Source organism: Aythya fuligula, chromosome 3 (assembly GCF_009819795.1).
Source record: "Aythya fuligula isolate bAytFul2 chromosome 3, bAytFul2.pri, whole genome shotgun sequence".
Taxonomy (NCBI): Eukaryota; Metazoa; Chordata; class Aves; order Anseriformes; family Anatidae; genus Aythya; species Aythya fuligula.
The window spans coordinates 28386545-28409253 of record NC_045561.1 but is presented as its reverse complement, the minus strand read 5'-3'; the positions used below and the strand labels follow the sequence as shown (position 1 = coordinate 28409253).

The 22709-nt window shown below is 43.6% G+C and overlaps 1 protein-coding gene across 1 annotated transcript; it reads right to left on the bottom strand.

Moving 5' to 3' along the window:
* Positions 1–7499: 7499 nt before the first annotated feature.
* Positions 7500–19508, bottom strand: DESI2 (desumoylating isopeptidase 2). The gene is made up of 5 exons (XM_032185864.1): positions 19355–19508; positions 13307–13379; positions 11376–11469; positions 10501–10642; positions 7500–8601 (listed from the first exon to the last, which is right to left on the bottom strand). Exons 1-5 carry the CDS (start codon positions 19391–19393, stop codon positions 8368–8370), a joined length of 582 nt encoding a protein of 193 aa, XP_032041755.1. The 5' UTR covers positions 19394–19508; the 3' UTR covers positions 7500–8367.
* Between the last annotated feature and the right edge of the window lie 3201 nt (positions 19509–22709).

Here is a 22709-nt window from a genome sequence, read left to right as displayed (position 1 = left end):
GTGCCTCTCCCTGCCTCCCACCCTCCTCATCACACCCCTCAGGCAGCTTGTCCCACAGCAGTGGAAGGACGAGGAAGGTCTCGAGATGCCTTCACCCCCTCCCACCCCAGCAGAGATGGCAGGGTTTGTGACCTGCACTTTCACAAGGCAGAGGCTGTTCTTGGGTGGGCTTGGAGGGTGGCTCCACCTTCCCTGAGAAATGCTGGGGGAGAAAGGAGTGGGGGGTGCAAAGGGACCATGCTCCTCCATCTCTGTCCTGCTGCTCCCACCCCAGAGGCATTTGTTTTACCTTTAAAAGCAATTATTTTCATACCTAGAGCACAGCCTGAAGATTCGAGTCCAGATATTTGAAAAGCAGTGCAGAATTTTGCCCTGACTGCTTGGTCTGAATGCTGCTCTGAATGCAAACATCCCCTCTTTTTGGAGCCTTCAACCTGAGGTGTTTCCTTCACCATTTCATCGTGCTGCACACAGCGTATTCCTGTAGGTTAAGCTGTTAAACGAGCATATCTCAGAGCAATACCAGGGTGGTATGTGCTGTGAGTGATCTGTGAATGCTCCTGGCATTCTCTCCCCCTGCCACGCCAAAGCGACTGCTCTTGGGAAGTATCTTCAGTCATTGTTCAGGTATTCTCCCATAAAAATGGAAGATTAAAATGTATGGAGTTGATCCATTAAAAATAACCTACTTCAACATGTTTTTTTCATGCTTGCAGACACAACTTAAAGTCAACAGTGGTTTCTGGTGGCAGAAGGTGACCTGGGAGGTCTGCAAGGAGGGACAGAGCCAAGGTTCCAAGGTTTTCCTGACCACCAGGCACACACTGTGGAAGCTGCCACTCGTGGAGATGAAACAAAAGCCCATTTCTGCTGTTCCTGGTACTTCAAAACATGTTTCAATAAGCCTCCCCCAAAAATAAGGAGAAAGAAGTATGGAGTAGCATCCTTACTCGTTTTTGCTGTTGTCCCTTCCCAGGTGGATTAAATGAGCTTGAAGCAAGTGACAGTGCTTTTTGCCAAAAGCAGTTGATTGTTTCTGTCCTCATTACCTATTGCATGTCAAAGCAAAAAGCCCTTGAAGATCAGCACAATCCAGCCAGGAGCTGGAGGCTCCCTTTCTCCCTGAGGGATGGGCTCCATGCTCCCATGCTTACCCCTGCACCCAGTAGCATGGCGAGCGTGCAGCACCCCTTCCTGCAGGATGGTGTGTAGCTGGGGCACCAGCCAGGAGGCTGGGCTGGGAGTGGGGCAGCAGCACCTTGCCTTTAAACCTCTTAACACGCATGGAAGCTGTAAGGCTCCCGAAGGGCAAAGGAGCTTAAAGAGGTGACAGCATCCTCTAAGGCTCAGGAATCCCCCAAGGCATTGCTCTGCCAGGGTGAGCTGCTTTGGGAGACCTGCAGGAGTTTGGGTGCCTTGCTGGATCTTCCTGATTTTTTTTTAAACCTAAGAACAAAAGCTGAAAGAATCACACACACACACATCAGTCTCCTGTCTTATGGTTCTTTGTATCTCCCAATGCTGTTCAGAGGAGAAAAACTGAAAAAGTAGCTCCTGACACAGTATTTTGGTAGGCAAGTATCCGGTTTGGTACTGGCAGAAACCTAGGACAATGAAACAAGACAACTTGGAAGTCATTACAAACAGCAGGCAGATTTAGGAAGTGCTTTATTTTAAGCTGAGTTTTGCTAAGCACCATGTGGACTTTGATTTCCACTTACTATAAAAGCCCAAAGCATGCCTATATAATAGTAAGTGGGTACAGGAGCTGCACAGCCTATTTCTTCATCAGTTCTTGTTCACTGTTTTTACTGAACTTTCCAAGTCTCTTCAACATAAAAAATAATTGACTTTTACATTTGCATTTGAGCTTGCTACATTATTACTGGATCTTTCTAGTCCTTTCTGCTCAGCTCGTATTTGCTTAATGGCACATGAAATCATTTGTTTGAAGCTGGCATTTCACTGCAGTATTAGCTAGTGATTCTAACAAGGGGCCGGGGTCTGAAATTTAAGATGCAGAGCATCTTTTAGGGAAAAAAAAAAAAAAAAAAAGGAGGGAAGATTCCAATGCTCTTGGAAATCCTCACTTTTAGGATGCTGTAGTGATGAATGAGCTGAAGTATAGAAGAAAAATAAACTCAATTCCAGCTATTCAAACACTCAGCAACTCCTTCCAAGCAAAAAAACAACAAGCTATTGTGTGCTTGTGCTGGTAAGGCTGGGAGGAGACAAGAGCTTCCCACAGGCAAATTAGGAAATGGAAAAGCAGAACAAAACCCACAACCCTCAAAATCCCAAGCAAGGAACACAAGTTACTTTCTGTTTGTTTCAAACATGATTTGTGTTATCATTAGGTGGTTTTAATAGGGCTTCAGTCTTACTCTGGGAGGAAAGCCCTGGCTTTGCTTGAGCAAACAGCAATGACCACTCTGAGCTGGGAAACACGAGGGAAGCAGCCTAACCCACATTCACCATCGCACTGGAGCACTTACTGAGAGCTGTGTCCTCCTCCCGTCCTCTCATATGCTCTGGGGGTTGACCACATTTAGCTAGAGCCCAACCAAACTTGCCAGTGCCCAGCCCAGCAGGGACACAGCTGACACACACCATTTATCCAAAGACCCATATAGACTGTGCTGGGACCAGACCTGAACCCCAAGAAAGGTGCATCCTGAGTCCTGCAATATTTGGGCATCTTGTTTGGGTTTGTATAAAGGTAAAAGGGGATAAGGAGGTTAAAAAAAAAAAAAAAAAAAGCTACCTGATAAGGAATCTTAGAGTTGAAACTCTTGAGTTTACTTTGACCAGTCCCCATGAGGCATATGTGAAGCCCTTCTCCTTCAGTTTCTTCAGCGTCTTCCAGAAGATACTGGGAGCGATTTCTTCGCTTTCAACCATGTGGGGTAAGAGAAAGCACAGCGAGTAATTGTCAAGTGCAGCAGGCTCTGCTGCAAGGATCACAGGGTTAACACACCACTTTGCAAAGAGCAGGAGAGCCCCCAGCCACCCACCCATGGCAAGAAGGGCGCCAGCCCAGCTCCGCCAGGCCGCTGCTGCTGCTCAAAGCCACCCTCTGGTGGACGGGCAGCGAGGCCAGTGCTGGTGAGAGCAACCTCCCTCCCCGGGGAGACCTGGGATACCTGCAGCCCTCTGCCTGCCCCAAAGAAAATTAAGATTGCACCAGTGCAGGAGTCTCGCATTCTGCCATGCGGACCCTGTTTTATTTTGTGATACGCAAACTTTTGTGGACCAAATCTTTTGAGAAATAAGGGATTCCTACCATAGTCCACTAGAAAAAGGAACTGTGAAGGGGTGCGGTTGCTTCCTCAAAGTAGTGCTATGGGATTCCTTGGCAACTTATCACATTGAAAAGTTCATTCATTTATTTTTATGATCTGATTTAGATCAAACCAAAGGACATTAGGCAAATTCAGAAACCATTCAATAGCCATTTCCAATGCATTAAGTACTCTGAAGGAAAACATTTATACTAGTGGAGCAATATAATTAAGGGACCTCTAGAGGTAAAAAAGCTTTACCTAGTGAGCAGCTGTTCCAATAACAAATTTGTTATGTAAACCTTGCATACACCAAGTGAGTTTCAGAAAATGAAATCTCATTTGAGACATTTCTTATTTCTTCAGGAACAGTTCAGTTAAACTCAGCTACTCACCCATCAACAAAACATGCAGCACGTATGTTTTGTGCACTGAATGTCTTCCCAGAGTGGATAAGCAACTCTTGGCCACTGGATGCTGCAGGTGTGTTTGCCTAGAACAGCAGTGCAGGCCATGCTGTACAAACACTAACTCTCATTTAGTTTCAAAATTTCAAAGCAGAAAATCCACAGACAAGACAGATCCTTATGTTCACATCAGTTTCAGCTGAAGAACTCATTGGAAAAAAAAAAAACCTTGACAAATCCAACTAAGTTAAAGCTCCTCAAACCCTCCCGCAACTTCAACCATGATTTGGGTCCAGTAGCAGGTGGGCAAAGGAACTGCTGTGTCTCAGCAGCTTCTCCAGCAACTCACATCCTCACCCGTCCTTAGCAGCAGCAGCAGATGTGGAGACACCAGGCTCAGAGACGTTCCCATCCTGTTAAAATCTGAGCACCCACCTGCCTTCCGCAGCCTCCTATAAAGTAGAGGCTGTATGTCTTGTCTCATTAACCCAGGTCTGGCTTTGCTGGCTGGCTCACTGTGTGGCTGCCCCCTTACAGCCCCAAGGCTTGCGAGGAGCAGCCAGAAGCCCTGGTACCTACAGCCTCGAGCAGAGGAATGGCCACAGCCCCACAGAAGGGTGCAGGGAGCCAGGCCGGGACCCTATTCCAAACCTGCTCTGAAACAGCTTGGCAGCTTTTTAATTAAACAGCCCGTGCCAGGGCTGGGACACACTACCAGGGGCACTGCTGCTGCAGGAGCAGGCATAGCGCAGGCTGCAATGGGTTGGTGTTGCTCTTAGCACTTCACCACGGTCTGGGGACCACCTTTGCCACTTCCTGCAAGCACAGCACAGCAAAACACAGGCTCCACACTAGCTGTCAGTAATTCACGAGATTACCAACAGCTGAGCCATTTAAGGCAGTACTCCCTGTTTGCTTTGGCTGGTACAAAACCCGATACAGATCTGGGCTTCGGAGCACGTTTGTGGAAGGTGGCACATAATTACCAGCAACACGTCCCGAGCATACTTACAGAATCACAAGTGCTTGCGTACCTCAGTGTCTGTGGTTGACACACCAAACATGAAAGAAATGGAATTTAGCCTAATAAAAACTAACGGCTTTTAACAGTGCCTTAAACAAACCAAGCCACCCAAGTCAGAATATAACCTATAGCTTAAGTAGCTATAGTACAACTATCCAGTGGTTTCATACCTTTACCTTTCAAATAAAACATCAGAACGACAAGTTAGCTTGCACAGCATTGATAAAATGAGCTATCGGTACCAGGAGAGTAAGAACCACAGCCAACCGTCTTTTTTATAAAAGTATTTTTAATAAACTGATGGATTTAAGATGCTAGACAACTTGTTGCCATGTACAGGTAACAAAAGTCAAAATTCTTTGAATTTTATACAAATACTATGTAGTATTGTAAACTTGAATACAAGTTTACCAAAAATGCATCAGTGAGTATTCAGCTTGTAACCAACTTCCAACAGTGAAAATTACCATGTATCAATAGTGATCAGAATTGCATTGCAAATTTTAGAAGTAATGCAAGTATATTTTTACCAAGCCACTCTGAAGTTACTGGTGCACACTGACAGTACATTGGATTTTTTTTGGCTTGCTGAACAGAAAATGGCATTTAAATAAAACGACCGAGTTAAAGAATATACTACATATCAAAAGTACTATCTTACAGAAAACTAAACAACAATGAGAAAGTAAACGGAGCAGAACCCTGAAGTAGTGAATTATTTTTCTACCCGTTTTGATGGAAAAGACTCCACAGGTGTCCAGCTTTCTCACAGCATTTTGGAGTGTCCTAGTCCTAGCACAGTGTGGTTGTTAGTAGACTAAAGTAATCCCTGCTTGGCAGTAATGCTGGTGAAAGGTAACTTGTTCTATTGCTAACAAATCGGAGTAACCACTGGCAGGGTGACTTCTTGGAGGCATCCAGCAGAGGCTGAGTTCACAGCACATGGTTGAAGTTACAGTACCACTTGCTTCGATGCAATATCCAACAGCCTTCAGGGTTCACGTGTCAGTTTCCTCACAGGATTTACAAATGGATGGTATTTAAACAAAAAAAATGGAGCATAAGACACTATTTTCACCTGTACAGCTACCAATAAAATGAACATTTTTTGTTACAAACTTTCCAGTCTGCTTTATAAAAAATATTCTTAGTTTTACTTCTAAATAAAAACTGTGCTGTGATCTGTCGCTTTCTTGCATTGTACATGCTGCAACTGTGTGGGTTAATGAAGGTGTAGAGATCTGTGACCTAGAGCTCTGGATATATTAGAAGCCTAGAAAGCTGGTTTTGGTACATAAAAGTTAGGTAGCGATGAAAATTCATTCTATTTATTTTTCCTAAAGCCTAGGAAGAGCTACAGTACATTGCTAGATCAGTGGCCTCAACCCTGAGCTGAAATAAAGGACCTGCCTTGACCAAGAGACTTAGTCACACTCCTACCACAGCTGCACAGGAGAGACAAAACTTATCTATGGTCTGTCACCTTCGCTGTAAGTAGTGTGATCTTTCCTTCTGTAATGCTTGAGAGTTGACTGGAGACCACCATGTTCATTTTCACAACAGGAAAAAAAAGAACTCAAATTCAGAGATTCAGGTTTAAAGAAAAAACAATCAGGGAGAGTCAGTATGTCCAACTTCTGGAGACCAAATAGATAACATGATAGACTTGTCAGTCTTAAGCATTTCCCACTTGGTAGAAGAGATTATAAGAACACGTACCAAAGCACAGTTAGCAAGACTTCTACCATTATCCCACTCTTTCAAGAAAAAAGTAGCACTTGATTTTTGCCCCCCGCCATAACCAAACATTAGCATTTCTTTCTGTCACTACAATGTACCACAGTTCAGTGAAAGTTTCAACTGTCCTACAAATGACTTGGCCCAACTGCAAGCAGAAAGACTTCTTGCTCATTTCTAACACGAATTGGAGTTGGCCATCATATGAATTCTTACTAGAATATAACCTACTGCGCCTTCCTGAAGGGTTCAACGGCACTGACTACACATAGCTAGGAGAGTACGTAACATTAAGCATTCTTGCCTCCTAAGAGGATATTTTTTCCCCTTTTAAGTAACAGAAACTGTAGAGTCAGTATTTCACTTAATGGAAAAATTAAACCCAGCAACAAATCAAAGCCAAAGCTCGTAAAAATCATTCATACTTCTAGTAATGCACACGTCTTTGAGAGCTGATCAGTTTACAGATGGTATGTTTTTGTTACAGTTTAAGGCAGCAAGTCTTACCTCCCTCATGTTTGTGCTACTGTATCCTCATGTGCACAATAGAACCTCACTAATTTACACTAATAACTGGAAGAACCATTAATTCTCTTGGTAAGTGAACAAGAATAAGGCATTCCATTATATATTCTGATCACTAATTATAATTTAGCTCTAATTATAATCTACCAGCAAACATACTTCTGTGTTTTAGAAAATAGCATCTCTTACCTTCAGATATAATTATGTGTGCAGATTAGTGGGTTCTGCTGTGTAAACACACAGGTGCATAAGCAGTTTTCAGGTTTTTCTTCATTACATCTGACAAGAAAGTTAATGCCACAGACAGAAACTGCGGGAAAATAAATTAGGATTTCTCTATAACTTGTGCGAATCTGCACGACTGGGCAGTAATATGTAAGTAAAAAAAAAAAAAAAAAAAAAAAAAAAAAAACTAATGTTTACAAACTCAAATGAAGCAAAAATCAGCAGCAGAAAGCAAGGCCATTCCCCAACCATAAATGGCTTGTTTTATACTGTTCAAACTATGTGAGGGGAAAAAAAAAAAAAAAAAAAGAATACAAGTACTAACTTTTATATACAAGTTTTAAATCAAGTAAAGCAAACAGCAAAAAAAAAGTTGTTGATGCTTTCAACAGGTGATATTTACATGTCTAAATCCTGGCTGAAGTAGACTGTAAATACAGACGGAAGTTAGGATGCAAACTACACGACTAAGTTAAAAAAAAAAAAAAAAAAAAACAAACATTAGGGATCAATGTGCAGTGTAATGAGATAGAAATTTCCCTTCATATGTGCAAAAATCCACAGTTTCGTTAATGTAGAGGTCATACTTCTTCAATAAGAGATCTTCAACAAAATCAGTCTCCCTACATCCCGGAATCTACCTGTTTACATCAGCCACTTTAAGTGTACAGTACCCTGTTCGCATATATAGTATTCAGCAGTTTCTACATTTCTCAGAAATTTAAACTTCGCCTGCCTTAAATCTTAAAAACAAAGGGGAGAGTTCATCCAGGGCATAATACTACTGCCTTTGAGTTATACCAACAGTTAATAAAACACATGTTCTCTCTTCTTCCATGGTGGCAGGAGTCCTTACAGGACTTGTAAACAGCAGTACACCATACTGTAAACAAATAATTTAAGTTCTGCTTTATACAAGATGTTAAGTTAACTCAGGTCTATCAAACAGGTGAAAATGAAAAGGGTGGCTTCACATAAAATCCTTCCCTTTCCTCCCAGCAATTCTTTTCACTACATAAGTAATCCTGAGCTGAAACAGGGGCTGATGAGAGCCATTTTTGCATATAAAAACAATGTTCTAGAGTCAGCTCTCATGTTCTGTCAGGAAGTCAGTTGCTGGAGAGATTAAACTGAAGTATTTCAAACCATTGTTACTTTGGAGGAGGACTTATAATTTGGTGTGACGTCCAGTTCTAGACCCAGATGCTGAGCTTGCCAAGGAAGCTGATGCTGCTGCATCCTCAGCTTCCTCCAGCTCCTCGTGTAGCTCCTGGCTAACACTAGACTGGAGAGCTGCAGGAGTTAGCCATTCCTTCGGCAGGCAGCTCTGGAGAAACGGTATGCAAGAGCTGAAGTAGGCAAGACGATTCACCCATCGTGGAATCTCTTTTCCACACAGAATCTAGAGCAAGAGGGGAAGGAAAGGATTAACTTGTCTTCTTGGTTCAGCAGCAACAAAGCTACATGACTGTAAAGAGAAAGCAAAGGCTGCAGCACTCTTAGGTTTATGCATCACAAATGCCATTCAAGAAGCACTCGGCTGCACTAAGACAACTTGGTCCATCAGTAAAAGCACCAACCCAAGTTGCAGAGACTTATTTTTCACTCTAAGTTTGACACGTGGTCCTGCTTTCCTTCTGTAAGGAAGGAAAGTAGGGGGTGTATTTTTATTATGAGTTCTGAAAAGCCCAAACACCTAGCTCTTTTTGAATAGTTTCTATAAAAGGCACAGAAATGAGTTAAGCTTTATTTTGTATTCACAGACAATCCTTCAGGAACAGCAGCCAAATGAGAAAGCTCACTATTACAGATGTGCACCCTGAAATCAAGCAGTCAAAAAAACACTGCTAGTATTCCAGCTACGTGGAGTTACACACACAGCTCAGGATATTTACTATGATCGTCTCTGATGACTCTGGACCAGAGATCACTATCTCACACCACACAGGCTGCTAAGATCACTAGAACAAGAGAAGTAATACAATACAAAGCTAGCTTCAACCCCTCAAAAATATATAAATTTGCATTAAATATTTGTTTTTACTACACAGCAGTCATTCAATATTTTCATTGTCACTATTGAGGGAGTGACCTATTTTATTTAACTGCCTCCATGTTCACTTTGAGCATTACTTATTCCAATGCAAATCTGGAGAAAATCACAGCTAACAGGAATGTTACTCTGCTGTAACTGAATAGCATTTTATTTGTAATTATATCCCTGGTTTTTAGTCAGCTTGAACACTGAATAGGACATGAGATAAAACAGAAATGACATGATCATGCAGTTCAAGGGTATGGCAAGTGCCTGGCCATATGGGCCAGATGTCACGTCAACTGCAGCTTCACCAGTGGGCCACCCTACTAATTTGTACCAGTGCTGCATGCAAATCATCCACCTCAAAATTTTCCAGCACCACTGGAAGATCAGACTACACAAAGCAAAGGCTATACAGTAAGCGTGCCATTAACTTTTTTTTTTCCCTTCTTCTTCCTCCGGAACGGTTAAGTTCTATGGAAGATCGCCATGGAAAACACAGCCATCCCTTTTTCGGAAGGCCTCAATGAGCATTAGAATAAATTCTGACAAGCACAGGTTAGCAACTACTAACGAAAACACAAGTGCCATTCCCCTTTTTGTCCTGGGTTATCTGTTCCTCACCCTTCCTCTTGCGTTGGTACAAGCACGTGAGTGATCAAGCACTCAATCCTACTGGCAAACTGGTAAGGTTAAAATAAAGCTGAGGGGGAAGGGCAAAGCCCATTCAATTCCACAACCAGATACTTTTGCACACCCACACAGGTATCTACATGACCAGGACACAGGTGCTGGCAGAGGGATAACTTGACAAAAGCCTCTCAGACAGCAGATTCACTTCTGAACCTTCAAGGCTTTTGTTGTTCTTTAATAGTACATCGTAACTTTAGAAATTATTTTCAGTGTGAGGGCTCTGTGAGGGAACACTGGTAAAAGCAGCATGTGGCTCTGTCTCCTGTAGTGATCTATGAGGAGTCTGACAAGGTCCTGCAATGCTGTTAATACCTGCTTTACTAGGTCTCTCAAATAGGAACACCTCCCCCCTTCTGGACCTCAAACTACGTATAACAACGTCTAGCATTTTTGGCAGCATAATCTTGCATTTTGGACATAAGCCCAAAAATCTGAAGAAATGGTGACATTTACCCAAGGTAACAAAGATTATTACTGGAAATTATGCCAAACAATCCAAAGGACAGGAAGGAGATGACGCTCTGTAGCCACCTGGGATGCACCTTTCTATAGACCCTCGTGTTTGTTTACCTCAGATAAAGCTGAAGAAAAGTGATTGCAGTTTTTGTGCATTAGGTGATAAGCATTTCCTTTGAATTCTTTTCCAAGCTCTTCTACTATTTTTTCTATGTCATCTTCCATAAAGTCAGTACTGCCTAGAACCACAGCCTCTCTAGAAAGAGAAACAGAGATTAGAAAATGATTAGGCTGCCATAAAATAAGTAGATAACTGTTCTTAAAGTGCTCAAAAATTACCCTACTGCAGGTGGGGAAATCTTTCTGCCCTCCTAGAATAACACACTTTTTTTTTTCTATTGCATTTTACAGCACCACTTCCATCTTACATGACGTTATTTTCTTGCTGACTGCCCACCTCTATTCCACTTAAGTTCTCTGCAGCTTAACTCACAGAAGTGCAGGCTGCAATTTTCCCCTCTTCTCCAAAGGATATTGTTTGTGAAAGATAGCTGGGAATAGGCAGGAGTTTGTAATGCAAGGAAGGGTCAAGACAACCACACTGAGAAACCACCAAAAAAAAAAAAAAAAAAAAAAAGACGTGGAAACCTTGAAAAGCAACACGATTACCTTTGTATAAAAATTTCACTACCTTGAAAGAGTTACCCCACTGTATATATGGAGAATAATAGAAAGCTAGCTACGAGTCCACATAATTTATGCACATTTAAGGAATTTAAAATAAACGCTAAAAATAATGTTCTTTGCTGCCATCACCTCTTCCCATTTTTCAAAGAAAAGAAAACACGCTATTATCTCACTAAGTCAGAAATCCTTGGGTACCATTTAACACACTGAAAAATCCTTATTTCCTTATCCTTAAAAATACATTCAGCAAGCTGTCCTTTTAGCATACCTTCTCAAAACAAGAAAATAGGTATTTTTCTTACTTAAATTTAAACGTTTCTCCTAGCTCAGAAGCATTTCCTGGTGAAATTTCAAATATTCCAGAAAAAGGGTATGGATGACCACCGTAGGCAAATTCTGAAAAAGAAAGCTCAGGTTAAAAAAAATAATAATGCCGTAAGATGACAGTAAAGAATAAGAGACCGCATCAACTGGTATATCAATTGCAAGGATCTTCTAGTCGATGAGAACTTCACAAGGACCTAAACCTAGAAACCAGGGCAACAAATGCAAAGAACGACCAACTAATAGGTTGACTTCTAAGTCAATAAAACTAAGTGAAATTTGACAAAAAACTTGCTATATCAGCATGCAGGCTTAATTAATAAGTGTATATAACTGGTGGGATTTTCAATTTAACTTTTAAATCTTCACTTATAGAATTAAAGCAATGTTTTTTACATGCACTTACCTCCACAAGTCTACTTAAATATTTACAGATTAGGGATTCAAAGTACAGCATCCTCAAAGGTCTGATGGTACACTACAGCTGTACACGTTGCCAGCTAGTATTGGCCTAAAAGGTTTTTGAGTTTTTTGATATGTAAGAGTTCAACTATCCTGCGTTCTTCTCTAAGAAGAAAGTAAACCAGTGCACAGATCTGAAGTCTGCACCTAACATCTGCTGGCACAAGCCCTTACAGTTCATGAAGGTATCAGTGTGCTTTAACTTCCTTCTGTGTCTGTAAGATAACACACCACGCCACACCCTGGGTATAATAAAAAGCTTTAAGCATGACTTCACACTTCCTTTCCTAAAAACTTGAAATACATCATCCAAGTCTAGCATTCAGCTTTGTGGATAACCTTTTTTAAAACAGGTTCATAAATAAAGTTTGAGGTACTGTGAAAAATGCAAGTCATTGTTCTAGCAGGGGCACGACCTAATATGAGAAAGCTGTTACAAGCTGTACAGGAAGGGAGATGTGGATTTGGCACAGCGCAAGGACTGGGTTTCACACACACCACTACTAAGAGTCAGGCCCTTCTGGTTTGGATTAGAAGAAATTCAAAGAAGATTTTAACTGTAAGCATTGTATTTCATCAACTCCCCGTTCCTCTGATAACACCTGAAAACCCAGTTACAACGCTACTATTATGGTAGCTGCAACACCTACAGCTTAAGATACTTGCACAATGGGGCCTTTGGATCAGCTCACAACCCCCATTGCTTTTCCTCACCTCCAAACACATTCCAATAAAAGAAAAATAACAAGTATATGTAAATATACATCCAATCAGACTACTTTTAGCAACACCATCACCTCAGAAAGGGATTTTACTTCTAGGTATGTATGTCTAAGACCTAAGCTTGCACCCCTTCTGGCCGGGACTGGAATTGAAGTGGCCTGCGTAAATCAGGAAGCTGCCTCCCAGAGTACAACCCACTGGGCAAAATCAGGACATATCACTATTTATCAGCAGCGTATCTTTCGTAAATAAACAGTATGCATAAGATACCTTTTAAATAAACTCTCCCTAAAACAAATAAATCTACTAATAAGGAATAGACCACAACAGATTAGTCTCTATAGTTAAAAATTAACTCCTTGCAGAAGTGCTGGCAGAATACTGACGAAACATGATCCATCATGCTTGTGTGAAACATACATTATTTTTTTTTTAAACAATAGGTATTTCTAAACCCAAACCAAATATTGCTATTTCTAGTGGGAAAAAAATGTACACTTTTTCACAGCTATATAGCTTTACACAAGAACGCAAGATGCATATCAGTAATCTGATAGTCAAGTGTTTTTTGTTTTTTTTTTTTTCCCAGAGACAGAAGAGATGAGAACTTGAAAACAACAGGTTTCAGGACCAGCTTTCTCTCACTACCCCAAACCCATTTTTGTTTGAATAATACTGTTACTTAGACAAACAAAAGAGTAAATTATAGTTTTCTTGTACATACCTCGGCCATACACCTCTATACCTGAATGGAATACTCCAATTCCAAGGGAAGAAGTATACTCATTCATCCAATACTAAAAAGAAAAAAGAACAAGAAGGCTCTAGTTAGTTTCCAATACAGATTTGTCTTCTCACAGCACATCAAAAGCATAAAAGCCAACCACAAAACCGAACTGCACAACCCAGTTTTTAAACAGGAACAGAACACACTATTAAAATTCCCCAACTATACACAGTCAATTAATTCCATTAGGTTTTACTCGATGTTTTAGTGCTGTCAGTGCCTGTCAACCAAGGAGACTGTACTGGGGAGAAATCCAGATCAACTTTATTTGTCAACAGCTTACAAAAGTTTCCCATGAGTTGACTACATGCTGGATTCAACTACAATAATTTTGCAGGAGCGTTTTTTTTTTTTTTTTTGGAAAGAACATCAAAACATAGGACTAACATACACACACCAATTGTCCCTTAGAGCAATGACCATTTCTTCTTATGACCAGATGATGACAAGACGCTCAGAGATATTTAAGATGAAATTACCTTGTATTACGTGTTTGATTACTCAATTGGTAATCACCATACAATAGGCTAAACTCTCAGCAGGCTCCTGACGTATCTGTCTCCACACAGCAAGTGCAAGACCTTTGCAGACACCTGGTATGTGTTTCTAGCATATCACTTCTATGATAAATAACAGATTGCAGCTGTATTTCAAAGTTATCACTTCCTGGGTTCTTTTAATTCTAACACACAAACCACACTCCCTCAAAAAAAGGAAAAGGAAAGAAAAAAATTTCTTGGCACTATTTTCTATTTAAAAAGTAGCAGCAGTGAGGGCCTATCAGGAGCTAACAATTATCCCCAACACCATAAAGGCATACAGAGTTTGAAAAAAATGAAAACCTCAAAGTTACTGCCTTTTCTTGGCTATATCACCACCTTGAAAATATCAGTCTCCAAGGAGCAAAAAAATTTCCGAGTGAAACAATTTAAAGAGGAAGCTCAAACAAAGGCTTCAAAGAAAAAAAGTCTAAGCAGCATCCTTAAAGCTGAAATTGGCTAGCAAGGAAAACCTCTCAAAAATACATGAAAAACATTATTTTGTCAATTACTCCAGTAGTGGTAACCTTCCTCCCAGGTCACCCAGACCTGAAGCACACCACAGACTTCAAAGAGTCAGCTGGCAGTCAGGATAGAGACTGAGGCAGCATCCTCAGCGAGTTATTACTTGTTTCGTAAACAGGAAGGAGAAAAATCCATCTTATTTGCACAAACTGTTGACACAATAAGCGCTTTCTGATGTGAAGTCACTATTAAAACATCACAACCGATGATATAAATGTAAAAGGTTACAGATGTCACACTGTTGATGTGTACTAGCTGGGGCTGGTACATAATTTACAGACATTTTAGTCATCCTGGCATTTAACGTGCAGTGGGAGAATGAGCCGTTTTTCCTCCAGTGAGGATCATTCTCACTAAGTTTTGGACTGAGAAGCTTCTTTGTGAAAATCAAAGGAAGTTAAATGGCAAAAAGAGCAAGTCAGGCCACATATTACAAGTTTTCAGGCATCAGAAATGCATGCATTTGGCTTTCACAATCAGCCTTACCCTGAGGATTGTCAAACCTAGAGGCAGTGGTCTCCCACATTCAGTTACCCGCAGTAGCCAAACATCTGCACCCCATTTTTTCCAGCCTAAACTTGACAGCAGCGCTGCAGGCGCGGGACTTCAGTGACTAAGGACTTAATGATCATGTCTCCAGAAATGCCAATTGTGGGAAATCTTGACAACTTGACAATGTGAGTTAGCAACAGGCAGGTCTTGCTCCTTGTGTTTATCGAAAGCTAACAGTCACTGAGATCTGGGGGTACAGTTTGCTTCAGAGTAAGCTTCACACTCGGCTTTGTTAAGGGATCACTGTGCTAGTGAGCGTGGTATAGATGACCACGCTAAATCACCACCTTAATCTGTTTAAAGGCTTCCCAATTCTCTCCTCCCTCTCTCCAGAAGAGAGAGCAGAGTGCTCATCCACATGCGTCTAATCAGCCTTTTCAGGTCAAGCTACCTCCAGAAACACGCTGGGTTAGGTTTGCTCTGTACAGAACGACGGAACAGGGAGGACAGAAGAAGAGGGGATGCAAGGAGAGAGGTAAGACTGCCCAAATAACTTAATGAGTTCACGAGCATAAGAAATAGACTGTTCATTGAAGGGAAATTAAAGCTTACAGAAGAATGCAAGAGATTCCCAAATGTAGACCTGCTTCAGTTCTGAAGCCAGTTTTCCTCACTTCTCCAGCTCACTGTTTCAAAATAGTTTTACTTTTTTTTTTTTTTTTTTTTTTTTTTTTTTTTTTTTTACAATCAGAACTACAGGAATATTCAACATATGAGCTGTCAGCACAGGAAAAAAGTTTATTTGTCTAGGGAGAATGCGTCCAAGTCTCTGTAACCTCACACTGAGCCGGTAAGCAGCCCTGGTTAGTGGCAGCACTTCAGTATGCGGGGCTCATATGGCTCCAAAAACTGAGCAGTGGTAGCAAATTTAACAAGTGTTAGCAGCTTGAAAGAAGTGCCTACAGCACTGCACTTAACACTTCCAGCAAGAACTGAGTAGGTTAACTGACGAATTTTAATACGGCAGAATTACTTTCCCCTAGGAACAGTAATTAGATCTAATTATTACTTAATCTGGATCAGTTATTGGAAGGTGGGTCACATCCTCTCATTGAGCAAAATGCCTTATCTCACTGAGGAAAGGAACACGGGAAAATGCAGCTTCAAGTGTGCTGAATTTGGCTGCAGCTGGCAAGGTACGGTACAACTTACAGAATAGAGATTGCCCATAAATGAGATATATACAGCTCACTGGTTCAGTAACATGACAAACTCTGGAATCCCAAACTGGTCGCAAAAGCTACATCCTTGCTTTCATTACAGAGAACAGGTTCCCTTCACCTAGTTTTGATCCGAATTTAACTACAGCAGAACGTGTAAGAGCACTGTCCCACATCCTCAGTATTTTGCAGTCAGTCCTGTGAAACAGGGATCGGTGTTTAATGCATGTACCAACAGAAATTAGAGAAACATTTTTCTATGTGGGCAATAAAGCCATGTCACTGATACGAAAAACACATTAATCCCAGTGCTTCAAAAGTATCTTTGTTACGCTCTTCAGAGCTTTCATTTATGTTAATGCTTTAGATTGTTATAGCTTTACTTGATGAGTGAAAAAGATGGTGCTACTTTGGACACACAAAAAATAGAATCCTAAAAAAAAAAAAAAAAAAAAAAAAGCAATTTTACTATATTAAATACTGCAGTTCTCAAAACACAGTAACTGTTTTCATCTGACCATTTCTATGATAAGAAGTTCTCAAAGGCATGAACAGAAGCACACAAACATGCCCTTAAGTTTCTTTCTCTCCAGGAAGCTACCACTACAAGAAAGTAAGCTCTCAAGCACAACACATACACACCCCCTCCTCAGCCTCTGGTTTTATCCCAGATTTTCTCCTTCTCAAATGCTAAGGAAAGCAGAAGGGACATGCTCTGAAATGAACCAACTCAGTCCTGTACAGAGCTCCAGCAGCAGCGAGGTCACCCATGAGTCCCCGGCATATCTACATGGCTGTTTTGGGAACTGAGCTACAGCTAGCACCCGGGTTAACACGAAGCTGTTCCTACAACTGCTGAAGCTACAGCAGCGCTGGTTCTGTCAACAAGTGACTAATAGTGTTCTCTGATTAAAAAGAAACAACACAACAATAACAACCCCACAAAGCCCAACCTCCCCCAAAACTCCTCCAAGTGCTGTGAAACACCAGAAGCGAGAGCAGCAAACCTGCGAGGGCCTCAACACACAACTGGTGGCCTTTGATGAAGGAGCAGAACTTCAGGACGGCTGCAATAAAAGATTCTTCCCTTCTCCCCCCTCGCACTTAGTGCTCCAAGCGATGCATTACCAATGATTTCAGTAGGCTTTCTTCATGCAGTAACAAACGCTACGCAACATGAAAGTCAGGCTTTAGTTTAGGCTCCTGCTTCAAACCAGCTTAAAACAGACTGAGACATCGTTTGTGAAAGAGATCGAGGCTGTGCACAGACAGTGGCGTTCAGACACCGTCAGAAGCTCTGTTTTTCTTTCCAGTTAGAAGGAAAACTGTTTCTCTAGCTGTCAAATAACATAGATGTCATTATAAAACAGCAAGCACAGCTGAAGTAGGATAAAGAAATATTTTGCTCAGGGGTCTCAGCTTGCACTATGTATAATTTGTGGTGATGTACAGCTTTGACAAGTACCACAGCTGCAGACCAACACACAAAAAACCCACCCCTATGTGACCAGACATCCACTAGTAAGGCCGCTTGTTGCTTGTTTCTTTTGGACAGTGCGTGCTGAGTAGAGGTGGTGGCTTTGCAGACTCCTCTACTTCTTGCTGTGGGCAGAACCCTCCCAAGCACAACAGGACAGCTGTCAGAGCCCTCTGCACAAACCAGGGCTAGTTTTTATGAGTACGACCTTTCTGTTGCTTCCCCTGCTCCTGTCAGACCTGCTAGGGGAAGTGAATAAAACCCACCTCCAGACTCAGCTCTGGAGGATGCAGATTCCTGCAAAGATGTCTCAAAAATAAGTGACAAAGCACTGAAGCAGCACTGAAGCCACCCCCCGCCCCCAAATGCTCTCACAGTGAGAACAGATTTTGCAAGACCATCACATCACCATCTAAGCAGGTGTTTACACATGAGGCCATCTCTTCTGTTAGTTTTCACGGCTGCCTGTAAGCAGGGCTCTGACAACCCCTGGCACGGCCACGCATGCCTCTGCAAGGACACTGGATCTTCCCCGTTCACAAGTCAGAGGTGTGTCAAGCCTTTGCCTTTGAAGATAACATCTTGGGTATGAGTCTTGAAAGTAAAGCCCTGCTTCTTCCTCTGTACAAGTATCCATAATTAATATACATAAAAACAGCTCTCTTAACACTAGAGGAGCTCCTCCTATGCACGTTTCTAAATTGTAGCCCAAAGAAGTCATGCATACCTGTGTCATAAAGCATCCATTCCAAACCTCCCATAAATAAAGCACGCTGACTTTGTCGTATGGCATCCCATATGTGCACAACCAGGTGAGCAAAACCCCACTTTCTGCCCCTCTGAGGGGTCACAGTGACAGTGTTGCTCCCGTCCCCAGCCTTTCCCCCCCACTCTCGGAGAGGAAGGGAAACCAAAGCAGGACTAACAGGTTACGCGTGCTGGTGGCAGAAATCAGGCACGGGAGGTGACACAGGGAATCCTTTGGCAGGGACGTTACTTTCTTCCGCTCCAATACTTACCACAGAAACCAGTGACGGGGATCAGAGTAGCTGCTATAACCTCACATATAGTCTTAGTTTCACGTGAGGCAGCTCCCTGCTAGCAAACACTCGAGCACTTGAGCCTGAGTGCTCCCAAGCACAAAGATGCATTTTCTCTCTGCCAGCAGCCAGACTCCACGCTCCACACCTTTGCCCTTTCAAAACACCAAAAGTTTACTTTAAAATGGTGGCAGCGGCAGGGGGAGAGCCTCTCCAAAGCCAGCTAAGTAACGCAGACACTGCTGCTACCTGGAGCTGGCTGTTAAGCGCCACCGTCCCCGCACCAGGTGGCCCAAAACACGGGCAGAGGCGAGCTCGTGGCTCTCGTGTTCCTTCCCAGCGGCTGACGGGCATTAGCAGATAATATTTTCCCCGCATCGCTGATCCGCGGGGCCTGTGCCCTGCTCACACCTCACCCGTTACCATGGCGGCTGAACCGGACCCCGGGCAGCCCCGCAGCCGCTGCCGGTGTCCCGGGCAGACCGCAGGGCACAGGACCACGAGCCGGGCTGAGGCAGTGCCTTCCCTTCTGCCCACACCGAGGCTGTTCGCGAACCCGTCCCTACAAACCCCGAGCAACTTTTCTCCCCGCAGCGGCCGCCCCCAGAGGGCACCCAGCGGGGGGGGCGCCCCCCGGGCCCCTTCCCTCCCTCCCTCCCCCCGAGCAGAGGGGAGCCCCCGGTGCCCCTCACCATGTCGTAGACGTTGAGGACGACCAGCTGGTTCGCCATCGCCCCGCCGGGCGGCTATCGCGGCGCGGGCACCCCCGGGGGCCGCTTCCTCCTCGTCCTGCCTGTTGCTGCGGGGCGGCGGGGGGCGGCGGGCACCATGGAGCCGCCGCCGCGGAGGGACGGGGACGGCGCCTCGCCCGCGGCCGGCGGCGGGGCCGGGAGCGGGCGGGCGGGCGGAGGACGGGGCGGGGGGGTGGGGGGGAGGACGGGGAGCGGGAGCGGGCCCCGCCCCGGCGGCGAGAAGCGAGCGGGAGGGAGGGGAGAAGGCGGCGAGGGGCGAGCGGCGGCGGCCGCCGGGCAGCCCCCTCCGGTGGGCGCAAAATGGAGCCGCTGCGGCCCGCCCCCGCCTTCCGCCGGGCCGCCGGGGACTACAGCTCCCGGCGTGTCCCGCGCACGGCCGCCGCCGCCGCGCAGGTGTGCGCAGGGGGCTCCCCTCCCCTCCCCTCCCCTCCCCTCCCCTCCCCCGGCCGCCATCTTGTGTGGGGGAGCGCTAGGGTACGGCCCGGGTGCGCGTGTCTGGAGGAGGACAAATGTTTTCTGTCTTGCAGCGCCTAACCTGAGGCGCAAATGGCGTTTACAAGCATATACACCGCTACATAAAAGGTGTCTTTCGCAATAGGGTGCCCTCTTGAGAGGACGTACCTCACCCCACTGGTGTTCTGGTTCCTGTTACCCTTACCTGCAGTGCCCCCGGGGGGAGAGCCCCTTGGCACGCAGAACAGCTCCATTCCCTCCAGTACTGCAGGGTGACTGAAACAGTTAAAAAAGCATCATGGAATCACAGAATCATAAAGGTTGGAAAAGACCCCCAAGGTCATCTGCTCCAACCATCCCCCTACCACCAATGTCACCCACTAAACCATGTCCCCAAGCACCACGTCCAACCTTTCCTTGAACACCCCCAGGGACGGTGACTCCACCACCTCCCTGGGCAACCCGTCCCACTGCTTGACTGCTCTTCCTGAGAAGAAATGTCTCCTAATTTCTAACCTAAACCTCCCCTGGCGCAACTTGAGGCCATTCCCTCTTCAGACAGTGATCTTTGGTTAGAGGAAATGGTATCGTTGCAAAAACCTGTCAAAGGTTTGGCTGCTGGTTGTCAAATATGAAAATTTATACACCAGCCTAAGAGACTGGTGTATAAACCTCAGGTCCATCTGAGCTGCTGAGGGCTGCTGGCAGTAATCCCTTAGTTGGCCAGTGAAACTGTAAGCCTGTGGACAGGATGCCTGTAACTCCTTTGGGTCATGTTCTTCATCTGCTCCTTTGGCCGGCAGCTAGGAAACAAGCCGGCTGTTACGAAACCAAAAGGTTTTGTGGAAAGAAGGCCGCTTCCATAGCGGGGAATGCTGTGGAAAATATGATTGTATCTTAAAAACAGCAGGGGTCAAAAACCTTCTCTGAAAAGGCAGGGACTTCTTTTCCAGCTAACAGTATGCATTAACTGGAAAAGAGAAGTACAAAAGTCTGCAATGACTTCTAGCTAATGATTTTCTTCATTCTCCTGCTTGTTCCTTGTCTACAAGATGCAATGTGAAGAAGAAAGAGGAAAACATAACTTCTAGCCTATAGTGATAGGAGAGAGATAAAATCCATATTTTTTGAAGAAGGCTGAAAAAATAAAGTTCTAAGGTGTCATTTATTTGACTTGGAAGCTGAACTTTGGTATTTAAATATTAGACTTATTACACAGAGTAGTACCATAATGCTATATATCTCTCTTCCTCAGTGATACAGTGATATTTTCATGCCATTATCTGCGAAAGACAGGAAAATCCTTTTGAGCAAAAAGACTGGAGATTAGCTAGGTGTCAGACACAATGTTAAACATATGTGAATGCTGCAGAAAGTTATGCCTTACATGGTGTATTTCATACCAGGTTGTATTTATAGGTTTAGTTTGGAGAGTGAGCAAGTATGGTATGGGGCTACGTTAAGATACTATGATCAGTTTGGCAATTTGGATGTTAAAATATTATCAGAGGACAGCATATGATTTTCAAGATCTCACTCCAGATCTGCAACCTGTACCTTACCTCTCCAGTGATGAAGGGGTAGAAAACCATGATTTCCTGAGGCTTAGTATGGATGCAGACAAGGACAATATTATGGACTCTGCAACACTGGAAACTACAGGACTACTAACTAATCCAGGGATATCCACCAGTGGTGATGGTAAAACACACTTTGACCTGTGATACTACAGTACGTGGCACTAAAGTACACAAAAAAACTCTTTCTACCGTACAAATTTCTATCACATTTGGTACCAAAGTGGAGGTGTTACGGAAATGGCTGTCAGTTTAGGATTTACCGATGAGAAGTCAGAAGATTGCAATGATAGAACAGTAAGTACCCAGTAAGTAAGGTCCCGAAAAAGCAGCTGACTATTCCAGGCCCTGCATGCTGATGGCACAGAGGAGCTGAAACTGATGCTGCTACTTTGGCATGCACAGAATCAGTGACATCTTGGCTGAGTAACTGTGGTAACCAAAGTTCTTGAGCTCATGGGGTCTTTGTTCATTGAAGATGACTTTTGATCCTAAGTAGCTACAGTTTGGAAAGTCTTATGAGAAGGTGGTGGAGAGGAGTCAGGCCAAGCTCTTCTTTCCATGTCAGGATGCAGTACAGGCTGCTCAGGATAAGTCTCCTACAAAGTATTACTTCCAGGACCCCTGAGCCTGTACTTTAGGCATCTTAGGTTAGGGGGTAGTGTTCAGCAGTGGACACTGTTACCTCAAAAGAAGTGTTAATGTGTGAACTCCAGGGCTTCTGCTTTGTAAAACTGAAAGCCAAGCTGCTTGGGCCTTGAATCGGAACCTAGAAAATCTCCTCAGAGAAGAACAAAAAACAAAATCATTGTCTGTCCATCTGTGAAGTTTTATTACATTTAATTTATACCATAACATTTTAAATTGCTTGTACGGGAGAAATGCATTTAAAAGAGCAGTCAGTGTTCATGTGTTTATGGAAAACGCCATTTTCTGGTTTGTTTTCAAAGATACAGAAACAGTAGAGGAGCACCAGTTTTCAGCCATAATGGAGAACTGAGAGAACACCGAGGCAGCTTAGAGTCACAGAGAAATGCAGAGTGCCCCACACAGGTGTTGCTACAAACCTCCTGTGCATCCCACACATCAGACATTCTCACAGGTAAGGTGGAACACAGATGGGCAAATGCTCCGGGAGGAACTAGAGGGCTCTAATTTGTACTTCAGCCCATGGACCAACCTGTTTTAAGGGAAGACTGGCTTCAGTAGGAACAGATTTTCACTGCAGGTGAGATTTCTAAGTTGATTACCATTTTTTTTTTCTG

What these genes read in the sequence shown, in the direction of transcription:
- DESI2 (XM_032185864.1), bottom strand. Translation starts at nt 19,393, where the DNA reads ATGGCGAACCAGCTGGTCGTCCTCAACGTCTACGACATG. An exon ending in GGAGAAACGTTTAAATTTAA is followed by an intron (nt 10,643 to 11,375) that starts GTAAGAAAAATA and finishes TTCTCTTTCTAG; the next exon opens with AGAGGCTGTGGTTCTAGGCA. An exon ending in TTTCTTCAGCTTTATCTGAG is followed by an intron (nt 8,602 to 10,500) that starts GTAAACAAACAC and finishes CTCTTGCTCTAG; the next exon opens with ATTCTGTGTGGAAAAGAGAT.